This window comes from Bos mutus, chromosome 20 (genome assembly GCF_027580195.1).
Source record: "Bos mutus isolate GX-2022 chromosome 20, NWIPB_WYAK_1.1, whole genome shotgun sequence".
NCBI lineage: Eukaryota > Metazoa > Chordata > Mammalia > Artiodactyla > Bovidae > Bos > Bos mutus.
The window spans coordinates 35864206-35886617 of record NC_091636.1 but is presented as its reverse complement, the minus strand read 5'-3'; the positions used below and the strand labels follow the sequence as shown (position 1 = coordinate 35886617).

General features: G+C 43.6%; 1 protein-coding gene across 2 annotated transcripts in view; it reads left to right on the top strand.

Moving 5' to 3' along the window:
- The window catches only part of EGFLAM (EGF like, fibronectin type III and laminin G domains), a 194229-nt gene that overhangs the window by 116769 nt on the left and 55048 nt on the right, over positions 1-22412 (top strand). Inside the window, exons 8-11 of one of the 2 annotated variants that reach the window (XM_070357624.1) lie at positions 17105-17220; positions 17809-18127; positions 19038-19138; positions 20589-20689. In XM_070357624.1, coding sequence (XP_070213725.1) covers positions 17105-17220; positions 17809-18127; positions 19038-19138; positions 20589-20689 — 637 coding nt within the window. Of the gene's footprint in view, positions 1-17104; positions 17221-17808; positions 18128-18363; positions 18377-19037; positions 19139-20588; positions 20690-22412 lie in introns of those variants that run through there. The other variant, XM_070357625.1, reaches the window with a different exon arrangement.

Sequence of the window (22412 nt, the reverse complement as noted above, 5' to 3'; positions counted from 1 at the left end):
TCCATGATCCCATGTGGGGACCTTCCACATGAATTTCCTGAGATGCTTCCTCCATTGCAAGACTTTGTGTCTTTCAGCCGGAAGTTCTAGGATTCTTCTCTTCTCTTGGTGCTTCCAAGAGCACCTTCTGATTATGAACATGTACTGAGTCCTGCTGCACACCCACCTCGTGAAAACCCTGTGCTTAGACTGGTAGCGTTCTGTGCAGTCAGACAGTTGTCTAGAGGGAACCCGATGGAGATTAAGAATCTCTGGGGATCAGTGTTTCCAGATCTTCTGTTGCAATAGGCCCCTTCAGGATCTTTGTTTCAGATCTTTCTCATGCATTTCTTAAAGCTGCCTGAATGCTCAGCTTTATTTTGGGCACCATAGGCTATGGTTCTCAACTGAGGGAGATTTGGTCCCTTACAGGGCACCAGGCAGACTCTGGAGACATTTTTGACTGTCTCAGCTGGGGAAAGGTGTTACTGGCACCTTGGAGAGAAAGGCTGGGGATGCTGCTAAACACCCTACAATGCACAGAAACCCACCCTGAACACACACACATACACACACACACACCAGAAAGTGATGCAGCCCAAACTGTCGGTGGTGCTGAGGCTGAGAAATCCTATTACAAGTCAAAAATAAAATGAGAAAATCTAAGCTTTGCTCAAAATAAAATGGCAATCAGGCTGGAAAATTAACTGACGTTCAGAAAATCAACTTGAGTGAAGAATTTTTCTCAAACTTTTTTGGATGGCAGCCCACAGTAAGAATATACGATTCTCATAGCAGCCCAGAGCACACAAATATATCTCGAAATACGTGTGTGTGCGTGCAAACGCCTCACAGAGCTGTACTCACGGATGCTAAATTCAGAGCTTTATGTGTTTCATTTGGTTCCATTTTTGAAAACTGTGGTCAGGTCCCAGTGAGTTATTTTTACTCTCTGCGAACTCCGGAAGATGGTGATGGACAGGGAGGCCTGGTGTGCTGCGATTCATAGGGTCACAAAGAGTCAGACACGACTGAGCGACTGAACTGAACTGAACTGAATGGGTTTAAAATGTGCAGCTTGAATAATACTCAATCAGATATATAAGGAAATTGAATACAGTTTCATATAAACGACATATCAGCCCTTTAAGGCATAGAGTGAGGATGGACTCTCTATCAAAGTCACCAAAAAGGATCAGCCCTTAATTCCACAAATATTTTTGCCACATCCTTGTCAAAGAGAGTTGAGCCAAGCCTTCCCTTCCAAGGTTCAGGATCCAGTCCAGGGAGCAGACACGTGGCGGGCAGCATTCAGAGGGGCTCTGCCGCATGGGAAGGAGAGTGGTTTGTTTTGTGGATCTGGGAGCTGGGAGGTGGGTTGGCACAGAGGGAGAAAGTAGAAATCCCCTGCACTCGTGTTAGTGCACATGCGCTCAGTCGAGTCCGTCTCTGCCACCCCATGGACTGTAGCCCGCCAGGCTCCTCTGCCCATGGGATTCTCCAGGCAAGAATACTGGAGTGGGTTGCCATTTCCTCTTCCAGGGGATCTTCCCAACCCAGGGACCTAACCTGAGTCTCTGGCGTCTTCTGCATTGCAAGCGGATTCTTTACCACTGAGCCACCTGGGGCTAATGTAAAAGCGTCTCCATTGGCTATTACTCTCCTGATCCTCACCGTTTACAGAATCAAGGCCACACCCCTTAGTCCAACATCCACCATCTTCCACGGTCTAGCCTCAGCAGCCTTTCTACCTTGTTGCCCTTGGTCTCATAGCATGAGGCCTCCACCCTGGCCGATGGGTCCTGGCTCCACTTACTGTCCCCAGAAGGCTGCCTGCTCTGAGGTGGTGGTGGTTTAGTCGCTAAGTCATGTCTGACTCTTGTGATTCCATGAACATAGAGCTTGCCAGGCTCCTCTGTCCATAGGATTCTCCATGGAAAAATTCTGGAGTGGGTTGCCATTTCCTTCTCCAGGGGATCTTCCTGACCCAGGAATTGAACCCGGGTCTCCTGCATTGCAAGCAGATTATTTACCAACTGAGCTAGGAGGGAAGCTTGCTCTGTCCCTTTCTCTTATTCCCTTGCTCAGCAGATTCTAGATGGTATTTTCTCAGGGTGTAGGTTTCAAATCCCTGCAGAAATTCTTCCCTTAGAAAGCGACTCATGGTGAGTCCACTGGATAATTCCATTTAGACAGTGAATTCTCGGTGTTGGCATGTCATGATTTTCTCTTGGGTGGAGAAAGGTTTGTGAGGCTTCAATGCTTGGAGACCCTGAGTGGCACCCCTGATTCCTCCTCTACTCTCTGTGTCTGGATTTAATCAATATGCCACAATATCTATTTGAAAACCAGACCAGATGACTCTTGTTTCCATTCATTTTGAAAACGTTTCTTGGGCACAGCTAATCTCATGTCTCAGAGAGAGGCTGGCTTGCTACTGCCACAGACTCTCTATGGAGTTTTCAGTGAATTGTTGGGCAGGATTAGGGGTTGGATTGAGGGCCAAAATCAGCCTCCCTTCCCTGATTTAAGACCGGCTTTTATGACAATATTTACAAGCAGGAGTTGTTTTCATTGTGATGGGGCACTGATGGGCCCTCCCTAGCTCAGTTACCACCAACGGTCTCTTCCACAATGTGGCTGTCTTCTGGGGCTGTGCAAGCTTTGGGGTGTGAGTTTGCTCATGATGGTTGAATGTATTTTTCATGTACTTTTCCTTCCAGTTTCAATGAGATATAATTGACATACCACACTGTAAAAATTGAAGGTGTACAGCAGGATGATTTACCACAAATACCTCATGAAAAGATCATCACAGTAAGTTTAGTAAACATCCGTCCTCTCGTATAGGTACAAAGTTCAAAGAAATAGAAGTTTTTTCTTCTGATGAGAACTCGTGATTTACTCTGTGAACAGCTTTCATATATAATATATAGAGTGTTAATTATATTTATGATGCTTACATTATATCCCTGGTCCTTATTTGTGCTTTAACTGGAAGTTTGTACCGCCTGACTGCCTTCAGCTTTCCCTCCTGCAGTCCCCATCTCTGGTAACAACAGATCTGACGCCTTTTTCTGTGCGTTTGTTTTTCTTTGCTTTGGAAGTAGAATTGATTCACAACACTGTGTTTGTTCCTGATGTGATACCCAACATAGTGATTTCTATGCATTTCAAAATGAACACCCGTTATGATTTATCCCTGTAGAAAGACGTTACATGACTTAGAGGGTATTATGTGAAGTGAAATAAGTAAGACAGGGGAAGACGGATACTGTGTGATCTCATGTACACATGGACTCTACAAAGCAAAACCAAATGAACAAACCTAACAAAGCAGAAACAGAGATGCAGACACAAAAAACATGCAGCTGACTGTCGGAGGGGAGGAGGCAGGTGGGGAGGAAGGAAGTGAGCAGGAAAAGTGAAGAAGAGGGTCAAACTTCCATTCGCAAAACAAACGAGTCACAGGTGTGAAATGGACAGCAAACGTATGTTTAAATCATTTCTATTTCACCTGTGTACAGAGTTGTTTGAGAAAATTTATACACACACTCACACATATTAATTAAAAAGAAATACTATGATCGGAAACCAAATAGGTGACACAATTGTTATGAGATGAGATAGTTAAGTCCTGGATGTCACTAAACTCTGAATTTCCTATTAGCAAAGATGAGAAAGAAACCAAGTTCTGAGAGAACTGTCCATGTGTGACCAAAGGATGCAAACCAATATTCCAGTGAAAATAATGGTTTTTTTCTGGATACAACTGCAGGAAGAAATTACCAAAGGAATAATTATATAAGGAATGTTGAACAATTGTAATGAAATTGTAAGGAAAAGAAGTATGTCAAGGCTGTATATTGTCACCCTGCTTATTTAACTTGTATGCAGAGTACATCCTGAGAAACGCTGGGCTGGAAGAAGCACAAGCTGGAATCAAGATTGCCAGGAGAAATATCAATAACCTCAGATACGCAGATGACACCACCCTTATGGCAGAAAGTGAAGAAGAACTAAAGAGCCCCTTGATGAAAGTGAAAGAGGAGAGTGAAGAAGTTGGCTTAAAACTCAACATTCAGAAAACTAAGATCATGGCATCCGGTCCCATCACTTCATGGCAAATAGATGGGGAAACAGTGGAAACGGTGGCAGACTTTATTTTTCTGGGCTCCAAAATCCCTGAAGATGGTGACTGCAGCCATGAAATTAAAAGACGCTTACTCCTTGGAAGGAAAGTTGTGATCAACCAGACAGTATATTAAAAATCAGAGACATTACTTTGTCAACAAAGGTCTGTCTAGTCAAGGCTATGGTTTTTTCAGTAGTCGTATATGGATGTGAGAGTTGGACTATAAAGAAAGCTGAGCACCGAAGAATTGATGCTTTTGAACTGTGGTATTGGAGAAGACTTGAGAGTCCCTTGGACTGCAAGGAGATCCAATCAGTCCATCCTAAAGGAGTTCAGTCCTGGGTGTTCATTGGAAGGACCGATGCTGAAGTTGAAACTCCAGTACTTTAGACACCTGATGTGAAGAGCTGACTCATTTGAAAAGATCCTGATGCTGGGAAAGATTGAGGGCAGGAGGAGAAGGGGACGACAGAGGGTGAGATGGTTGGATGGCATCACTGACTCAACGGACATGAGTTTGGGTAAACGCCTGGAGTTGGTGATGGACAGGGAGGCCTGGCGTGCTGTGGTTCATGGGGTCACAAAGAGTCGGACGTGACTGAGCAACTGAACTGAACTGACTATAACCGTGGTTTGAATTGTGGTTTTATAATGAGAAAAAAAATGTTTTGCATGACTCAGCTCAGTCTCTCTCTTCTGCCTCCTGATTCTAATTGCAAGATCTGAACCAAGCCCTGTCTGATGCTAAGCCAATTGGAGGTTGCTACCTGCACCTCACCCCATCTCCCCACCCCAGTCTTTCCCACACAATCCATTTTTCACTCTCTGCTTTTCTAGATCATTCCCATCAGCATGAAAACATGTATTCCATACTCACAGAAAAGACTTCCTGAACCCCACAGCCTCTCCATCTACTGTCTCATTTCCCTGCTTTCCTTCAGGCTAGAGTTATTGAAGCATCTACATTTACAGTTACTACTTTTTTCCAGCCTCCCATTAACTCAGCTACTCCAGTCTGCTTCCAGTCCCACCACTCATGTGAAGAGCACCAAGGACTCCATATTTCCAAGTATATATTCATCCCATGAGCAGAGAACATGCCATTAAACTTGTTAAAATAATGTTTTAATGATAATGAATATTTTTATACATCCGACTATTTTCTTAAGACAAATTGCTAGTAGTATTATAGAATAACAAAATCAGATAACTCAAACACTTGATGAAAGTGACATTGTTAGCCACTCAGTCATATCTGACTCTGGGACCCCACAAACTGTATAGCCCACCAGGCTCCTCTTCCATAGGATTTCCCAGGCAAAAATATTGGAGTGGGTTGCCACTTCCTTCTCCAAAGGATCTTCCTGACCCAGGGATCGAACCCCAGTCTCCCACATTGGAGGCAGAGTCTTTGCTCTTTGAGCCACTAGGGAAGCCAAAACAGTTGATATATATCTTGCAGAAAGAAAAGAGCTCTCACTTTTTAAGCCCTGTTGTCCTCCTAATGCTATGGACAGTGGTCTTCTGTTATTAATAGTCAGTTGAGAATTATTGCTAAACTCCCAGTGAAAACGAATGGTTAGACACTCAGAAAGAACATTGCCACATACCAGATTAAAGCTGGCCTTTCAACAGACATTTTATTTTACATTTATCATGTGCAGAGCACCCTGCAAGAAGATTCGGCTCTTACAGAAAACATTCAGTCATCCACTCGCTCTCTTATTCAAATGATGTGAGCCTGCTGTATATGTAACCCTGCCAGACACTATTGCTTGCCTATCTAAACTGTACACTGCCCACTCCACCTCAGGTCCTGAATAGCCCCACAGAATGTTGTCAGTAAATTAGTATGCATTATTCTCTGAAGTTACAAAGGTTCCACACTTGAAATTTTCAGCACACCATGATGAAAACATGGCCTGAGGTTATACTGCTGTGTTCACAGCCACCTCTCGCATCATGCTTTGCTTATGTATCTCTGCCATCAGCAGGTAGTAGAGAAGCAGGTACCTAACACCTTGGTTTCTGGCCATCTGCTTAGCTTTCCACAGCCCCATTATCTTTAGAAAGGGAGACTCCAGGGGAGAAGGATACAGTGGGTTGTGCTTGGTTGACTAGTTTATGTTCTTCAAAAGACAACTCTCCACAGGGGTTATGCAATTGGTGCCTTCTCTGTGTGTGCCGGCATAAAGATAAAGGAGTCAGGGAGGCTTTGAGGTGAGGGCTCTCGAGGTCATCTGATGCCTGGCATGCCATTCTTGGGCTGTAGTCAAATAAGAGTTTCATGAAGCATGATGAATGGGAAAGAACAAACATATGTGCCTATGGCTGGTTCTTTAGAGCCACTGTCTCCCAACCACCCCGCCCCTACCACCGTAGAATTGTACCCAGGGATTACTTTCATTCAGGTGAAAGAAAAGAACCAGAAGGATTGTTTGTGGGACAGGGAGGAGTGAAGGAAACCATGTAGCATTCTTGCAGACCCTCTGAGTCCCTGTGTCGCCAAGGCTGATGTTGGGGTTTTGAGGATACTCAATGTTTCACACTTCCTCTCTTTGTCCATTTTCTGAACCAGTTGAGAAATAAGAAATAAACTCAGAAGATACAGAATGGAATATCTTCCATAATTATGATAAAGGCTGGATCAGAGAACATTGTTTACTCTTAAGGCACAAGCTCCCTTTTGCCCAGTCCAGCCTATGGAACCCACCTGAGGGAAAGTTTGGGCTTGCAGAGAGGTCAGTTTTAATATCTTCCCAGGTCACTGCTTTCCACTTGTCGAGGCAGAGAGGGAAGGTGCGGGGGAGACCCATTTGTCCCCAATTCCTTCCTGTGTCCCAGGTCCTTTGATAGATTAGCTTCACTCTGTTCGGAAATATGGACCAAATGCTTCTACTCAGCATCTGTCTCTACCTCTGTAGGGAGGTGAAAGGTTGGCGAAGCATCCAGCAGTATTTCAGGATACTCTTCTCATGACTGCAGCTTCAGGAGTGGAGAATGAGTGTTCCTTTCTCATCCTTCATAAGAGTGGTTAAGAAAAGGGTCCCAAATACAGCCTGGTTCTTATGAATGAAGATGAACTCTGATAAATGATAGCTCACATCATCTAGGAGGCTTATAATGTTGAACAAGGTTACAATCCCCAAGGTGTGTAACTTCTGTGCTGAACTAACTCCTTTTTTCTTTTTTATCCACATAAGAGAAATTCCCTAGTTGTTTCTTTTTCAGACTTCTCTTGGAGTAACAGATGCATGTAATATGTCTAAATCAAAAGCGTAAACTTTAGGGTCACAGAATGCTAGTGCCAGCAGGTCATCAAATCCAATCCCATTCCTTATTTTATTAGAAAACATGAGACCCAAGGAGATTAAATGACTCATTCAAGGTCACACGGTCACTTATGTCAGTCTCTTTCCCAATTATTGGTTTCCATGACTAGGGTATTTCCAACTGTATCATGTTGATACATCAGAGAAAACGGGTATAACCTCTATAAAAACAAGCACATAGGTTTTTAAAAAATAAGTCATCCCATAATATAGAAATTTGACTTTTGTTTATCAATTTTCCTCATGGCAATAACCCTTGAACTTGTTTTGTATTCAGTCAATGGTTTGACTATTCTCATTCTAAATAAATGGCTCTTTTTTTAATGTTCTCTTTTCCTAATTAACAAAGTGCCAAGTGGAGAGAGATAAGTTATGCACTTTAATTACAATAACCCCAGGCTGTGGGGGGAATGCTTATCACTGGCTTGGACTGTATGTTCTGTGCTCCCTTAGAAACAGCACTGGCAAAATCTTCAGAGAAGCAGCGGATTTGAGATCTGAGGTGGTGGGGCCATTAGAAAACAAGAGTGGGGTCTTCATTCCAGCTGTCTTCATGCTGCACTCTGTCTCGTCCTCTCTCTGCTCATTTCCTTCCTATTAAAATGGGAAGTGGAGATGATTGTGAGAGACAAGCAGAGATGCTGCAGCAAGCACTGGAGTGCAGCATCAAGAGTCCATAGGTCGGCTCTGCCACCGATGGGCTGCCTCTCTGGGCAAGTCACATGGCCTCTCTGAGCCTCAGCTTACTCCTCTGTGAAACGGACTTGTTGTGCTTGCCAATCTCCAAGGTCTTTCCGCAAAAGTTAAGATGTCTTTGACTCTAAGACTTTGTAATTCCACATTCTCGTCCCACTCTTATCTCACACCCTTTGTTTCCCCAAACTGAGCAGTAACCTCTGGCTCTAAAGAGATGTGTTACATACAGTGTCAAGCAGGAGCAATGATTATAGAGACTAAGTAATCTTATTCGTTGAACAAGACATGTCTTACTTTCCTTGTCAAAATGAGCAGAGAATCTGGAGTCATTTGTGTTCTCATCATGGTACCATTTCACAGCGGTGGCAATGGTCCTTTCCTTCAAGGTAGAGTTTCCTTCAAATTTCCTTCCTAGGATGAGTTAAGGGGCAGGACGAGGACTCAGTTACCTTCACCCTATCCCTGGCTCCACTATATCCATCTGGCTGAAGTGCCTTGTATGCTTGGTGTCGAGACATTTGTATGCTAGAGTATTCTGGGTGTCGAATTAAGGGTCATACAGCCTACTTCTGGTATTGAATTTTCCGCTCATGAGATGCATGACCTTGTATTAAGTTCACATCTCTTCTGTGGCCTGAGTTTCCACATTTATGAAATGAGAAGTTTGGACCTGATGGTCTTCCAACTCTAAAGAGCTAGTTCTGAGCTGGGGAAAGAGACAGGAATGGTGACAGTCTGGGGAGAATGTTTTTGGATTGGGGGCAGCGTCTCACCACACAAGGATTTGTCCCCAATATTCCGCCGCTTAAACAGACCTGACCAGGCGGGCTAGGGCAGGGCAGAGACAGACTGCCACTGTCGCGCGTGCTGCGGTGTGAGTGTCCCCACGCCTGGTGGAGGTCTTAGCTGTTGGCGTATGTGTGAAGCATTAGTTAAATGGAGGGTAGGGAGGCATATCCAGAAATCTAAAATATAGTTCCTGCCCTCAGGGCATTCACATTTGAGTTGAGAAACACAAGGATTCCAGAAAGTGTAAATACCATTTAAATATCTATTGAGTTCATTAAACTATGGATGCTTATTCTGAGCTCAAGATTAGAGACATGTCTGTGGTTGAACAGCCCCACCGAGGAGAAGATGGAAGAATTGTTCTATATGACTTGGCAGCTCCATCTTTTCTGGAGTCACCATTTTTCCCCCCAGAGTAGTCTGATGTTCTCTTTTTAAAATATTACTTGATTTTGGTCTTTGGATGATACACATTCAGCTCTGTCTCTACAGAGTGCATGCAACTGGAAGGGTAGGTAAACTACATATTATGATACAGGAGAGGGGAAATTAGGTGATGTGGAGAAGAGCGTTAACCAAAGTCTCAGGGTAAGAAAACAAGTTGTGTTCACGAAACAACTAGTAGACCAGTTTGGCCATTGAGACTTTGGAAGAGGGAAAAAAAGGAGTCAAACTACAATTTGGAGTCAGATCATAAGTGGCATGTGAGTGAAATTTGCTCTGTCCTGTCCAACTCTTTGCAACCCCATGGACTGTATAGTCCGTGGAATTCTCCAGGCCAGAATACTGGAGTAGGTAGCCTTTTTTTTCTCCAGGGGATCTTCCCAACCCAGGGATCGAACCCAGGTCTCCCACACGGCAGGCAGATTCTTTACTAGCTGAGCTACAAGTGAAGCCCAAGAACACTGGAGTGGGTAGCCTATCCCTTCTCCAGTGGATCTTTCTGACCCAGGAATCGAACCGGGATCTCCTGCATTGCAGGCAGATTCTTTACCAACTGAGCTATCAGGGAAGCCCCATAAGTGGCATAATGTAATCAAAAAGAAACTAAGGATAAAGTTTACTGTCTGTGTGCCTTTGAGCAAGTTATTTAATTTTTCTCAGTTGATATCTCCACATGGTAAAATGTTAGTAATAATACCAATTTCACAGGATTTGGCAAGGATAATAGAAAATATATGCACAGCTCCTGGCACAATAAAAATGATAAATAAATGTTAATTTTATAAATCCCAGACTCCTCCACAGTGGTTTCTTCTCTTACAGGCAATGGGAAAACAGTGACCAGACAAACCTGGCTTTCGGTTAGGCCAGACCTAACTGAAAAAGTTTTTTTTTTTTTTAAAGACAGTCTTTTGATCTTAGTCAAACCGCTTAACTTCCCTGAATTCAATTTACTTATCTGCAAAATGAAATCTACCAGACTTACACTGCAGGATAATTGTAAAGTTTAGGAATGCATGATGTGAAGCACCCAACAGTACCCGTCTGTATGAGAGAGGCGGTAGGTTTCCATAAACAATGGTGATGGGATAAGGGAGGAAAAAGAGGATCTGTGACCTTTGTTGTTGTTCAGTGTCTCAGTCATGTCTGACTCTTTGCGACCCCATAGGCTGCAGCACTCCAGGCTTCCCTGTCCTTCACCATCTCCCTGAGATTGCTCAAACTCATGAGCATTGAGCTGGTGATGCCATCCAACCATCTCATCCTCTGTTGGCCCCTTCTCCTCCTGCCTTCAATCTTTCCCAGCTTCAGGGTCTTTTCTAATGAGTCAGCTCTTCGCTTCTGTGGCCAAAGTATTGGAGTTTCAGCTTCAGCATCAGTCCTTCCAATGAATATTCAGGGTTGATTTCCTTTAGGATTGACTGGTTTGATCTTCTTGCTGTCCAAGGGACTCTCAAGAGTCTTCTCCAACATCACAGTTCAAAAGCATCAATGCTTCAGCTCTCAGCCTTCTTTATGGTCCAACACTCACATCCAGACATGACTAATGGAAAAACCATAGCTTTGACTGTATAGACCTTTGCCGGCAAAGTTTTCTGCTTTTTAATAGGTTTGAAATAGTTTTTCTTCCAAGAAGCAAACGTCTTTTAATTTCATGGCTGCAGTCACCATCTGCAGTGATTTTGGAGCCCCTCAAAATAAAGTCTGCCACTGTTTCCATTGCTTCCCCATCTATTTGCCATGAAGTGAAGGAATGGGATGCCATGATCTTAGTTTTTTGAATGTGGAGGTTTAAGCCAGCATTTTCACTCTTTTCTTTCATCTTCATCAATAGGCTCTTTAGTTCCTCTTCACTTTGTCCCATAAGGGTGGTATCTTCTGTTTATCTAAGGTTATTGATATTTCTCCTGGAAATCTTGATTCCAGCTTGTGCTTCATCCAGCCTGGCATTTTGCATGATGTACTCTGCATATAAGTTAAATAAGCAGGATGACAATATGCAGCCTTGACATACTCCTCTCTCAATTTTGAACCAGTCCTTTGTTCGATATCCAGTTCTAACTGTTGCTTCTTTACAAAAGCATACAGATTTCTCAGGAGGCAGGTAAGGTGGTCTGGTATTCCCATCTCTTTCAGAATTTTCCACAGTTTGCTGTGTTCCACGTAGTCCAAGGCTTTAACTTAGTCAGTGAAGCAGAAGTAGATGTTTTCCTGGAATTTTATTGCCTTCTCTATGATCCAGTGGATGTTGGCAATTTGATCTCTGGTTCCTCTGCCTTTTCTAAATCCAGCTTCAACACCTGGAAGTTCTTGGTTCACATACTATTGAAGCCTAGCTTGGAAAATTTTGAGCCTGACTTTGCTAGCATGTGAAATGTGTGCAATTGTGTGATAGTTTGAACATTCTTCGGCATTGCCTATTTGGGGGATTGGAATGAAAACTAACCTTTTCCAGTCCTATGGCCACTGCTGAGTTTTTCATATTTGCTGGCATATTGAATGGAGCACTTTAACAGAATCATCTTTTAGGATTTGAAAAAGCTCAGCTAGAATTCCATCACCTCTGCTAGCTTTGTTCATAATGATGCTTCCTAAGGCCCACTTGATTTCACACTCCAGGATGTCTGGCTCTAGATGAGTGATCACACCATCGTGATTATCTGGGTCATGAAGACCTTTTTTTGTATAGTTCTTCTGTGTATTCTTGCCACTTCTTCTTAATATCTTCTGCTTCTGTCAGGTCCATAGCATTTCTGTCCTTTATTGTGCCCATCTTTGATGAAATGTTCCCTTGATATCTCTAATTTTCTTGAAGAGATCTCTGGTCTTTCCTATTCTAGTGTTTTCCTCAGTTTCTTTGCACTGTTCACTTTATTTAGTCTCCAAGTCATGTCCGACTCTTTTGCAACTCCATGGGCTGTAGCTCTTCAGGCTCCTCTGTCCACGGGATTTACAGGCAAGAATACTGGGTCGAGTTGCCATTTCCTTCTCCAGGATTGTTCACTTAGGAAGGCTTTCTTATCTCTCCTTGTTATTCTTTGGAACTCTGTATTCAGATGGGTATATCTCTCCTTTTCTCCTTTGCCTTCTGCTTCTCTTCTTTTCTCAGCTATTTGTAAGGTGTCTTCAAACAACGATTTTGCCTTTCTTTTTCTTGGGGATGGTTTTGATCTCCTCCTGTACAAGGGTACAAACCTCCATCCATAGTTCCTCAGGCTCTCTGTTTATCAGATCTAATCTCTTGAATCTGTTTGTCATTTCCACTGTATAATCATAAGGAATTTGACTTAGGTCATACCTGAATGGCCTAGTTAGTGGTTTTCCCTACTTTCTTCAATCTAAGTCTGAATTTTGCTACAAAGAGTTCATGATCTGAGTCACAGTCAACTCCTGGTCTTGTTTTGGCTGACTGTATAGAGCTTCTCCATCTTCGGCTGCAAAGTATTTAATCAATCTGATTTTGTGATCACTGAGATTCTTGAATTATTAACCAAAGAGCCTGGACATCTATTTTGTAGGCAGTGGGAGTCTGAAAATATTTTTCCAGGTAGAGCATTATAAGATGAAATGCAGAGAATCTTGACATTCATGAGAATAGTATCTATGTAACAATGACTAGAATGTGTAGGGTGCAAGAGAGGTACAGGAGGTACAGAGACCCACCTACTGAAGATAAAATCCATCTCTCTCCATGCATGTGCTATATTAATTCTTTTATTACCATTTCAGTTCTTTCTAATGAAATTCAGCAATTCTGAAAATATAAAAGAGACAAAGGTAAAATCGAGAGTGATGAGGGTGAGAAGAAAGAGACAGGGATAGAGACAGAAAGATACAAAGATGCAGAGAGACAGGAGAAGGGGGAGCTGTCCCCGGCTTCCTGGATGTTTGTGTGTAGACATCTGGCACACAGCTGTGCTGGCTGGATGCAGGTGGCTTGAAAGAATTTGCATCTAGGTATAAATCTGGCACCAACGGGCTTGAATTTTCAGCTGACATGTGGGCTGCTTTAAATAAAACTAGGAAATTGGTGTGGAGATGGTGAGAAAAGCTCCACCAAGACATGCCTCATACTTGAGAAGAGGACCTTCCCTGCCATCTGTGGATCACCTGCTGACCGTGTGCTCCTCTTCCTAAGACAGGAGAAGATGTCTGGTCAGCAGTGTGCCCACTGAGCAGGCTTCCCACACTCCCTTTCTGTCATTTCCTTCAGTTCTGTGGTCAATCTGCTTGCTATTTTTCTTAGAGGAGGGTGAGTTTGCTTTTATGAGAAAGGTGTTTGGCTTAGTTTATTCTGAAAGCAGATTTGTCTTTAAGTTCAATTTATGTTTTTAATGTCATTTTTCTTTCTTTTTACTAATCATTCAATAACTAATGAGCATCAGTGACCTACAAAAGTGAGTTTCTGTTGCCAGAGTTGTTACAGCCATAAGGTTCAGTACCTGGTTTGTCTGAATTGGCTGGTACCTGTGCTTACCCCCAAGCCACCAGGAGGACGTGGGGACTCTATGGAGCAGCACTTTAAAAGACTCTCAGACGGTGGGGGTAGGGCTTCCTGTGTCTAGCCTAAGTCCGGACTTTCAGATCAGTAGATTTTTCTGAATGACAGCTGAATAAAACTGTTAATCTGACCATCCCCCAAGGAACAATAAGCTGTGTTGTCCCCTACAAGTTTTTCTCAGCCCACCTTTCAGTTTTGAAAGATCTTGCTGTCCTATGGATGGGAATGGTTGTCACCCAAGATGTCACATGGGACCCCTTTTTTTTCCGGATGTGTTTGCTGTAGTATAATGTCTCTTTCTTATTTTAAAGAACTTTTAATGAAATATCTCATACATCAAAAGTATATTTATACATATATTAGTTTATGCTTTTGTGTAATATATAAATGCTCATGGGTATAAAGTTGGCTTAAAGCTCAACATTCAGAAAACAAAGATCATGGCATCCAGTCCCATCACTTCATGGGAAATAGATGGGGAAACAGTGGAAACAGTGTCAGACTTTATTTTTCTGGCCTCCAAAATCACTGCAGATGGTGACTGCAGCCATGAAATTAAAAGATGCTTACTCCTTGGAAGGAAAGTTATGACCAACCTAGATAGCACATTCAAAAGCAGAGACATTACTTTGCCAACAAAGGTTCATCTAGTCAAGGCTATGGTTTTTCCTGTGGTCATGTATGGATGTGAGAGTTGGACTGTGAAGAAGGCTGAGCGCCGAAGAATTGATGCTTTTGAACTGTGGTGTTGGAGAAGACTCTTGAGAGTCCCTTGGACTGCAAGGAGATCCAACCAGTCCATTCTGAAGGAGATCAGCCCTGGGATTTCTTTGGAAGGAATGATGCTAAAGCTGAAACTCCAGTACTTTGGCCACCTCATGCGAAGAGTTGACTCATTGGAAAAGACTCTGATGCTGGGAGGGATTGGAGGCAGGAGGAGAAGGGGACGACAGAGGATGAGATGGCTGGATGGCATCACCGACTCGATGGATGTGAGTCTGAGTGAACTCCAGGAGTTGGTGATGGACAGGGAGGCCTGGCGTGCTGCGATTCATGGGGTCGCAAAGAGTTGGACATGACTGAGCGACTGATCTGATCTGATCCAGCACCTACCTTAAGAAATAGAATATTTTAGAGGACTTTCAAAGACCCTGTATGTCAGCCTCATTCATAGTCCTCTTCTAACCTTTCCCAGGTATTTTTGATCATTGCCTTGTTTTTCTTTTCTTTTTTAAAAAATATTTATTTGGCTGTATCAAGTCTTAGTTGCAGCACCCAGGATCTTCAGGGCATCATGTGCGATCTTTTTCATTGTGGCTCACAGGCTCAGTAGTATGGCACATGGGCTTAGTTGTTCCACCGCATGTTGGGTCTTAGTTCCCTGACCAGGGATTGAACCCACATCCCCCGTATTGCAAGGTGGATTCTTAACCACTGGACCGCTAGGGAAGCCCCCTGCTTTACTTTTCTTAAGAGTTTAAATTACATACACAATGGGTCTTCCATATTGATCTGTGGTTGGTTGAAACCATGGATGCAGAACCTGCAGATACCGAGGGCCAGTTGTGCTCTGGTGTTTTATATAAAGAACTTGAGCATCTGCAGATATTGGTATCTGAGTGGGTCCTGTACCCTAACCCAAAGCATACATGTATGTTTGTGTTAGTTGCTCAATCATGTCCAGCTCTTTGCAGTTCCATGGACTATAGCCCTCCAGGCTCCTCTGTCCATGGAATTCTCTTGGCAAGAATACTGGAATGGGCTGCCATTCCTTTCTCCAGGAGATCTTCCCAACCTGAGGATCACACATGGGTCTCCTGAATTGCAGGCAGATTCTTTATCGTCTGAGCCACAGGGAAGTCTGCGTGTGCGTATGTATCCTTAAATAATATATAGTTTTTCTTGCTGCTGATCTTTATGTAAGTGGCATCAAACTGGTATGTTCCTTGGCAACTTACATTTTTTTGCATAAAACCATATGAGATTAAACCATGTTGATGCATTAAATGCCTCAACTAAATGTTCATCCAATGCCTCAACTAATGCTTCAATTAAATGTTTATTCTTCTTCCCTGTTACATAGTTTTCCACTCCATAGATATATTTAAATTCACTTATCCATTCTCTGTTGATATTTGGGGTGTTATTATAAATAGCAAATTTAGCAGGTTCTTTTTTACTATTATAAATTATGATGTTGCAAATGTGTTATGCTCCTGTCTCCTGGTATACATGGGAAAGATCTTCTCCATATTTTGTAAGTGGGAGTGAGATTGCTGGGTCAAAAGGTATGAACATTTTCTACTTCATTTAGTATTTCCATGTGTTTTGCAAAGAGGATATACCAGTTTACACATCTAACATCAGAGTATGAGTCTCCATTGATTCCATCCTTGGCAATACATTTTATAATTTTAATTTTTAATTATGAACATATGATAGCATATTTACAAGAGACTTGAAAAATACAGAACAAAGTTACATATAGTTCCACTATATGTTACAATTACTTTTTTCAAGTAGATAAATTAAGGTTTTTAGTTGGAGTTTCAATATCAAAGTCTCAAAAATTAATAGAATGCATGTACATTCTATTATTACTTCTCTGTAATAGAAGATTCTTCTCTTCTATTACAGAGAAGTAGGATGACATAGTAGACCTGAAAAGCACTATGAACCAATTCAACAATTAAGATTTATACAATTTTCACACAACAGTAGGATACAAATTCTGTTCAAGTTCCCATAGACTGTAAACTGGGAGACACTGGAACATATCCAGGGACATAAAACATGGTGCAAAAATTTCATGGTCTAAAGGTAGCAGTACATTTTTTTTTCAGGCCCTGCTGTGCAGCAGGTAGGATCTTGGTTCCCCAACCAGGGGGTGAACCTGTGCCCCCTGCATTGGGAACGTAGAGTCTTAACCATTGGGCCACCGAGGAGATCCCCTTGGCAATATTTTTTATTATCTGACTTTTGTCTTTGCCAGTCTTGTTGGTATAAAATGGCAGCTCTTTCTGCTTTTTATGGGCATTGCCTTGATTACTTATGAGATTAAATGTTTTTCATATTTTTTGCTCAATATTGCTTCCTCTTCTGTGTTGAATTCCTTGTGTGTTTCTGATGTATCTCCATCCATTCAGTACAGCTGTGTATGGGCTATGTTAGGATAGAAAAGGGAGCAAAGGCAGGTGCTGACTGCAGGCTGCTGCTTTCTCTACGAAGGTCCTGAGGAGTCAGGAAGTGGGCGCTATGGACCCCATTATGCAACCGACACAGAGGCTGGTGAAGATGATGACACGTTTGAAGACGACTTAGATTTGGATATTTCCTTTGAGGAGGTAACAAGAAGTCCAGCCTGGGTGTTTTTGTTTCCTTGCTGAACAAAGTGGTTTAGTCAGTGGACCACAAACATCTTACTTAAGAGTTACTTAAATTGGCTCATTTGCTTCTAAAACGTATTTATTTCCTCTGACTATTAGTCTCCAGGTGATTGTAAATGAATAGTAACTAGATATCAACTATGCTGATGTTCTAAAGTCAGCCTCTGCTTGTTGACTTCACCAGTTGGCAAAAGCATATTTAGATTCCAAGCAAGTGAAATTTTATAAAGTCAATATTGATACAGAAATGAACAATTCCTTGAAAAAGTAATGTGCCTTAATGATGCTGTAATAAAGATAAATCATGTAATATCAGTTTTAGCACTGATTTTCTGAGTAATACAGGGGAAGGTACTTAAAATTCTTGAACCTGAAGTTCTTTATCCATAAACTGGAGTCACTACTATTTGCCGTCTCTACCTCCCAAGGTTTGGGGAAATATCAAAATAACTGTAGTTTCATGTATTAGACATCAGCCATAAATAAGGAAACCTAATTACTGTGCTCCATGTTAATCCTGAACTTCTTTTCCTTCTCTGTCTTTAGGTTAAACCACTTCCTGCTATCAAAGAAGGGAATAAGAAATTTTTTGTGGAATCCAAGATGGCACCTAGACCGAACCCAATGACTGTTTCTAGGCTTGTCCCCCCAACCCCAGCATCTCTCCCCACAACTGCAGTGGCTCCCCAGCCCACTCCAGTGGACAGGAAAGGAAAGCATGGTGTGGCTATGATGCCAAGGCTTTTTGACACGTCTTGTGATGAAACTCTTTGCTCTGCCGACAGCTTTTGTGTCAGTGACTACACCTGGGGGGGCTCTCGATGCCACTGCAACCTGGGCAAAGGTGGTGAGAGCTGCTCAGAAGGTGGGTGCATGGGGGAGTGGGTGGGGATCGATGCCACTGCAATCTGGGCAAAGGGGGTGAGAGCTGCTCACTGCAAGGGCAAAGGTGGGTGTGCTCAGAAGGTGGGTGTATGGGGGAGTGGGTGGGGATCGATGCCACTGCAACCTGGGCAAAGGGGGTGAGAGCTGCTCAGAAGGTGGGTGCGTGGGGGAGTGGGTGGGGATCGATGCCACTGCAACCTGGGCAAAGGGGGTGAGAGCTGCTCAGAAGGTGGGCTTGGGGGAGTGGGTGGGGAACGTGGTGGTGAGCTGACCCTACAGGGAGCCATAGAGCAGTACTTCAGTCCACGCAGATTCCTTCTTGTCCTTTTCCTAAGAGGAGCCCTTTTTTCCATGTTTCAGTTATTAAACTAGCTAGTTAGCAATACAGGGCAAATGTGAGTCTTCCGTTGCTTCTAGTTGAATAGCAGCCGTATTCCTGTATGTGCCAAACATGCAGTCCTTTTGGAGCAATGCGTAAATCATCCCAATGGCACCTTGGGGGTGGGTTTACTTTTGTGACGCCTCTTCTACAACAAATACAGCAGAAATCTGTGCGTGAAGGTCAAGAAGGATACTAGTTGAGCCAACGCATATCACACAGTTGTGCAATGTGAAAGTAGGTGTCAGTGGCCTTAGAGCCACTGATTTCTTTTTAGAGTGGCAAGTAACAATCTCCAGAGATCTGATTTCTCCCTAAGAACTTCAGAAGCTCAATGCCCCCAGGAATGAGAATCCTAGGGGTAAAGAGTAGAGAAATGAAGATGGTAAGCTAGGCTTAACAGACTATCGGGAGTTTTACTTAATGATATCCAAGCAATGGTGTTGTGTATTGATGTTTTGCATTTGAAGAAGTGAGCAAACAGCATTCTTTTGTCTTTTTCTTTTTTCAGATATTGTTATACAGTATCCTCAGTTCTTTGGTCACTCCTATGTAACCTTTGAACCTTTGAAGAACTCTTACCAGGCATTTCAAATTACTCTTGAATTTAGGGTAAGAAGGATTAATCCTTTTATGAGCGCCTGTTGGGCACCGTAACACAGCAATGTGCTGCATCAAAGGGAGAAGGAGAAGGGGAGAGGAAGCAGAGGGTAAACCCACTCACAGGGCAGCGAGAACGATGGGTACATTTGCACACTCAAGGGCTGCAGCAAAGGGAGAGTGGGTTGTGTATGTTACCTAACTATGGAAATGGCTGGTCTGAAAGTTCCCAAGGAGAATGTTTGGGTTCCAGCCATATTACTCATGTCAACCTAAAAGTTGAGAATTACGTTTCATTCAGCAGATTTGCTGAGGACTTGAGCCCAATTGCTGAGGACTTAAAGGGCTTTCCTGACAGCTCAAATGGTAAAGAATCTGCCTGCAATGCGGGAGACCAGGGTTCAGTCCCTGGCTTGGGAAGACCACCTGGAGAAGGAAATGGCAACCCACTCTAGTACTCTTGCCCAGAGAATTCCGTGGACAGAAGAGCCTGTTGGGCTACAGTCCATGAGGTCCCAGAGAGTTGAACCCAATTGAGTAACTAACACTTTCACACTTTAAACCTAATAGCTCTGAGAGCCTATTCCCTGGGCATAATGTCCTCAAGTCCATCAAATAAAACATAATTCTCAACTCTTAGGTTGTGCTTTTTTTTTTTTTTCAGTTGACTTTCATAATCATGACCAGGCCAGGATTTCAGAAGGCATAAATGCATTCTTCATCCCCAAATCCCTTTTAATGGAAGCCCAGACAACCTTCCTTGTTATGACTGCACCTGCACAGATAGAAAAACAGCTATAAGCAACCCTGGCACATGCTGACGGCCCAATAGGTGCTCTTCACGATGAATCAGCTGCAGTGCCTTCAGCTTAAAGGGGTTCTTTTGGGTATCTCAGATGACAGGAATAGGTTTGGAGATAGGGAAAAAAGTCCCCTTTAAGGTCAGAGTGTTGAGAATCCACAAGATGACTTGTCCCGGTCTAGGACAGGCAGCATGGGTGAAAACCAAACTAGTCCATGGGCTGCTTGTATTGTCTTGTTCTCCTAATGCAAGGAAAGATGCAAATTTGCTTGGGAAGTAAAAAAAGGAAAAACTGGAATGCTCTTTGGTGAGAATGGAGTTTGACGAGGATGAGAGGAGCCCCCGTGGGACCACGGCCTCTGTGCACACGGTTCCCTTGGGCTCTGCTGGTGGGTCCAGCAAGGGTAAAGAGTGGGTCAGATATGGGGCCGCCTTCCTCTCACATCACTGCCAAATTCCTCATACACTGTTCATGTTGCTGCCCTTGTTTATTGAAAATGAACTAGAACTGTGTACCTGGGAATTAATTGGAGTCTGCATGCTTGTAAATAGGACCTCAGTGGAGATGCTCGAGTTTCGTGTCCATGAGTGTTTCTGGGTGGCCCTCTGTGGAAGAGGAGGTGCTCATTATTCGTGTGGCTTTTGTTTGTTTAATAACAGGCAGAGGCTGAGGATGGCTTACTGCTCTACTGCGGGGAGAATGAGCATGGCAGGGGGGATTTCATGTCCCTGGCTGTCATCCGGCGCTCGCTCCAGTTCAGGTAATTCCTGGAAGAAACCCTGGAATGTTTAATACTACCCTACAATGTGTTTTCCTTTCTGTACTGTGAACAAAACCTATACTCGATTGATAGTGTAAATAAAGGAACTATGTGTATTATGGAGCCTGGACCAGTCTACTAAATACTGGGGTATCAAGATAGCAGGGTAACCTCTGAAATTTGAGTCTGGAACCTTGTGATCATTCATTCACTCAACAGCAAATGTTTTCTTGAGCTCCCACAGTGTACCTGGCACTGTGCGGTAGTGCCTGGGGATGCAGCAGTGAGCCAGAGCCCGTCAAGTTCCTTCTTTCCCGGAGCTCTGGTGGATGCGATGGGAAGAAGGCTGGGACCTTCTCCTTGTTCCCTGTGGTAGATTCAGCTGACAGCCACGGAGCCCAGAGAGGAGCCCACAGCCTCCTGGAGGTTCCTAGAGACTCAGACCGTATCCTCATCTTCCCTCCAGACTGTGATGGACTGTTTGACTTACCTCCTCTGCCCCGATCATTTGTGTCCCAGTGCATCTTGGAAGCCACCCACCTTTGGTTTCTGTGTGGTTTTCTGGAGGCAGAGTTCTGTGGATGTGTTTTAATCATCCTCACAGAGGTGTACATGGGACTATTTGATGAGGTCAGCCAAGTGCTTCTCCATGGCTTACTGGTCAACATCCCCATGGTAACATTCCCTGGTGACCTGACCTTCAACAAGTGACTTAACCTCTCCAACTCTGTGTTACCTCCCAGAGTTACTGTGAGGATTAAATGCATTAATACATAAGAGTACTTAGAGCAGTACCTGAACCATACATAGCAAGCACTCAGTAAGCACCAAAACCATTATTGTTTTTTTATTATTTCAGCACCAAAATTACTTTTGGTTAAGATAGATAAGACTGTCTGTGAAACGTTCCACATGGGGTAGAAAATTACCCCTGCCCCCTGCATCCTTTGCTAAATGCATTGCTTGATGGGAGATTGAGTTCAGCTAGTAGGATCCAGGGCAGTGGTCCCTAACCTCGTGGGCTCTAATGCTTGGAGTATCTGAAGGACTCTGCTAGCCCTGCTGGTTATTTGCTAGTAGCAGCTCTCCATCTCTGCAATTCCTACTGTGTGATTCTGAGATCACCCCCTCTAGGTCAGCCAGTTCTGCAATGCCTCTCCAACCCATTCCTGTCCATTGAGGATCAGGAGACAAAGGGAGGCCATGAGAAGCAGACTGCAATTAGTGCACATCCTGGAAAGGACAACACTGTATGTCATGGTCAGTGTCCCCCGCTGACAGCCTCAGGACCCAAGGGGGAGGTGCTATGGTGGCTGCTTAGAACTTGGCTGGAAGGGGTCAGAATTCTAGATGTCAGGTGTAGTGACCGGAGGGCACCCCAGAACATACGGAGGTTGGGGGAAAAAAACAAGAATAATGCAACTGTCTGAGAATGCTCCTTCTCCACCCACACCCGCTCTGAGCCGCAGCTTCCCATGGAAACCACACCTGCCCTCAGGCCCAGCTGAACACAGATGGCAGTGCTGCCCAGCTTGCCAAAATAAGTGTGAAGACCTGTTTTGGGGTTTTTTTTTCAACATTTTATTAATATCACTGAGGCTGTCATTTGGGAGTTGTGGGAAGTCCCCAGAGAAATCCCCGGACGCAGAGTGACTCAAGCTCTAATTCTCCTCACCTTGAATCCATGTTTAGTATCCAGCCATCTCTGAGAAGGAGAGAGAGG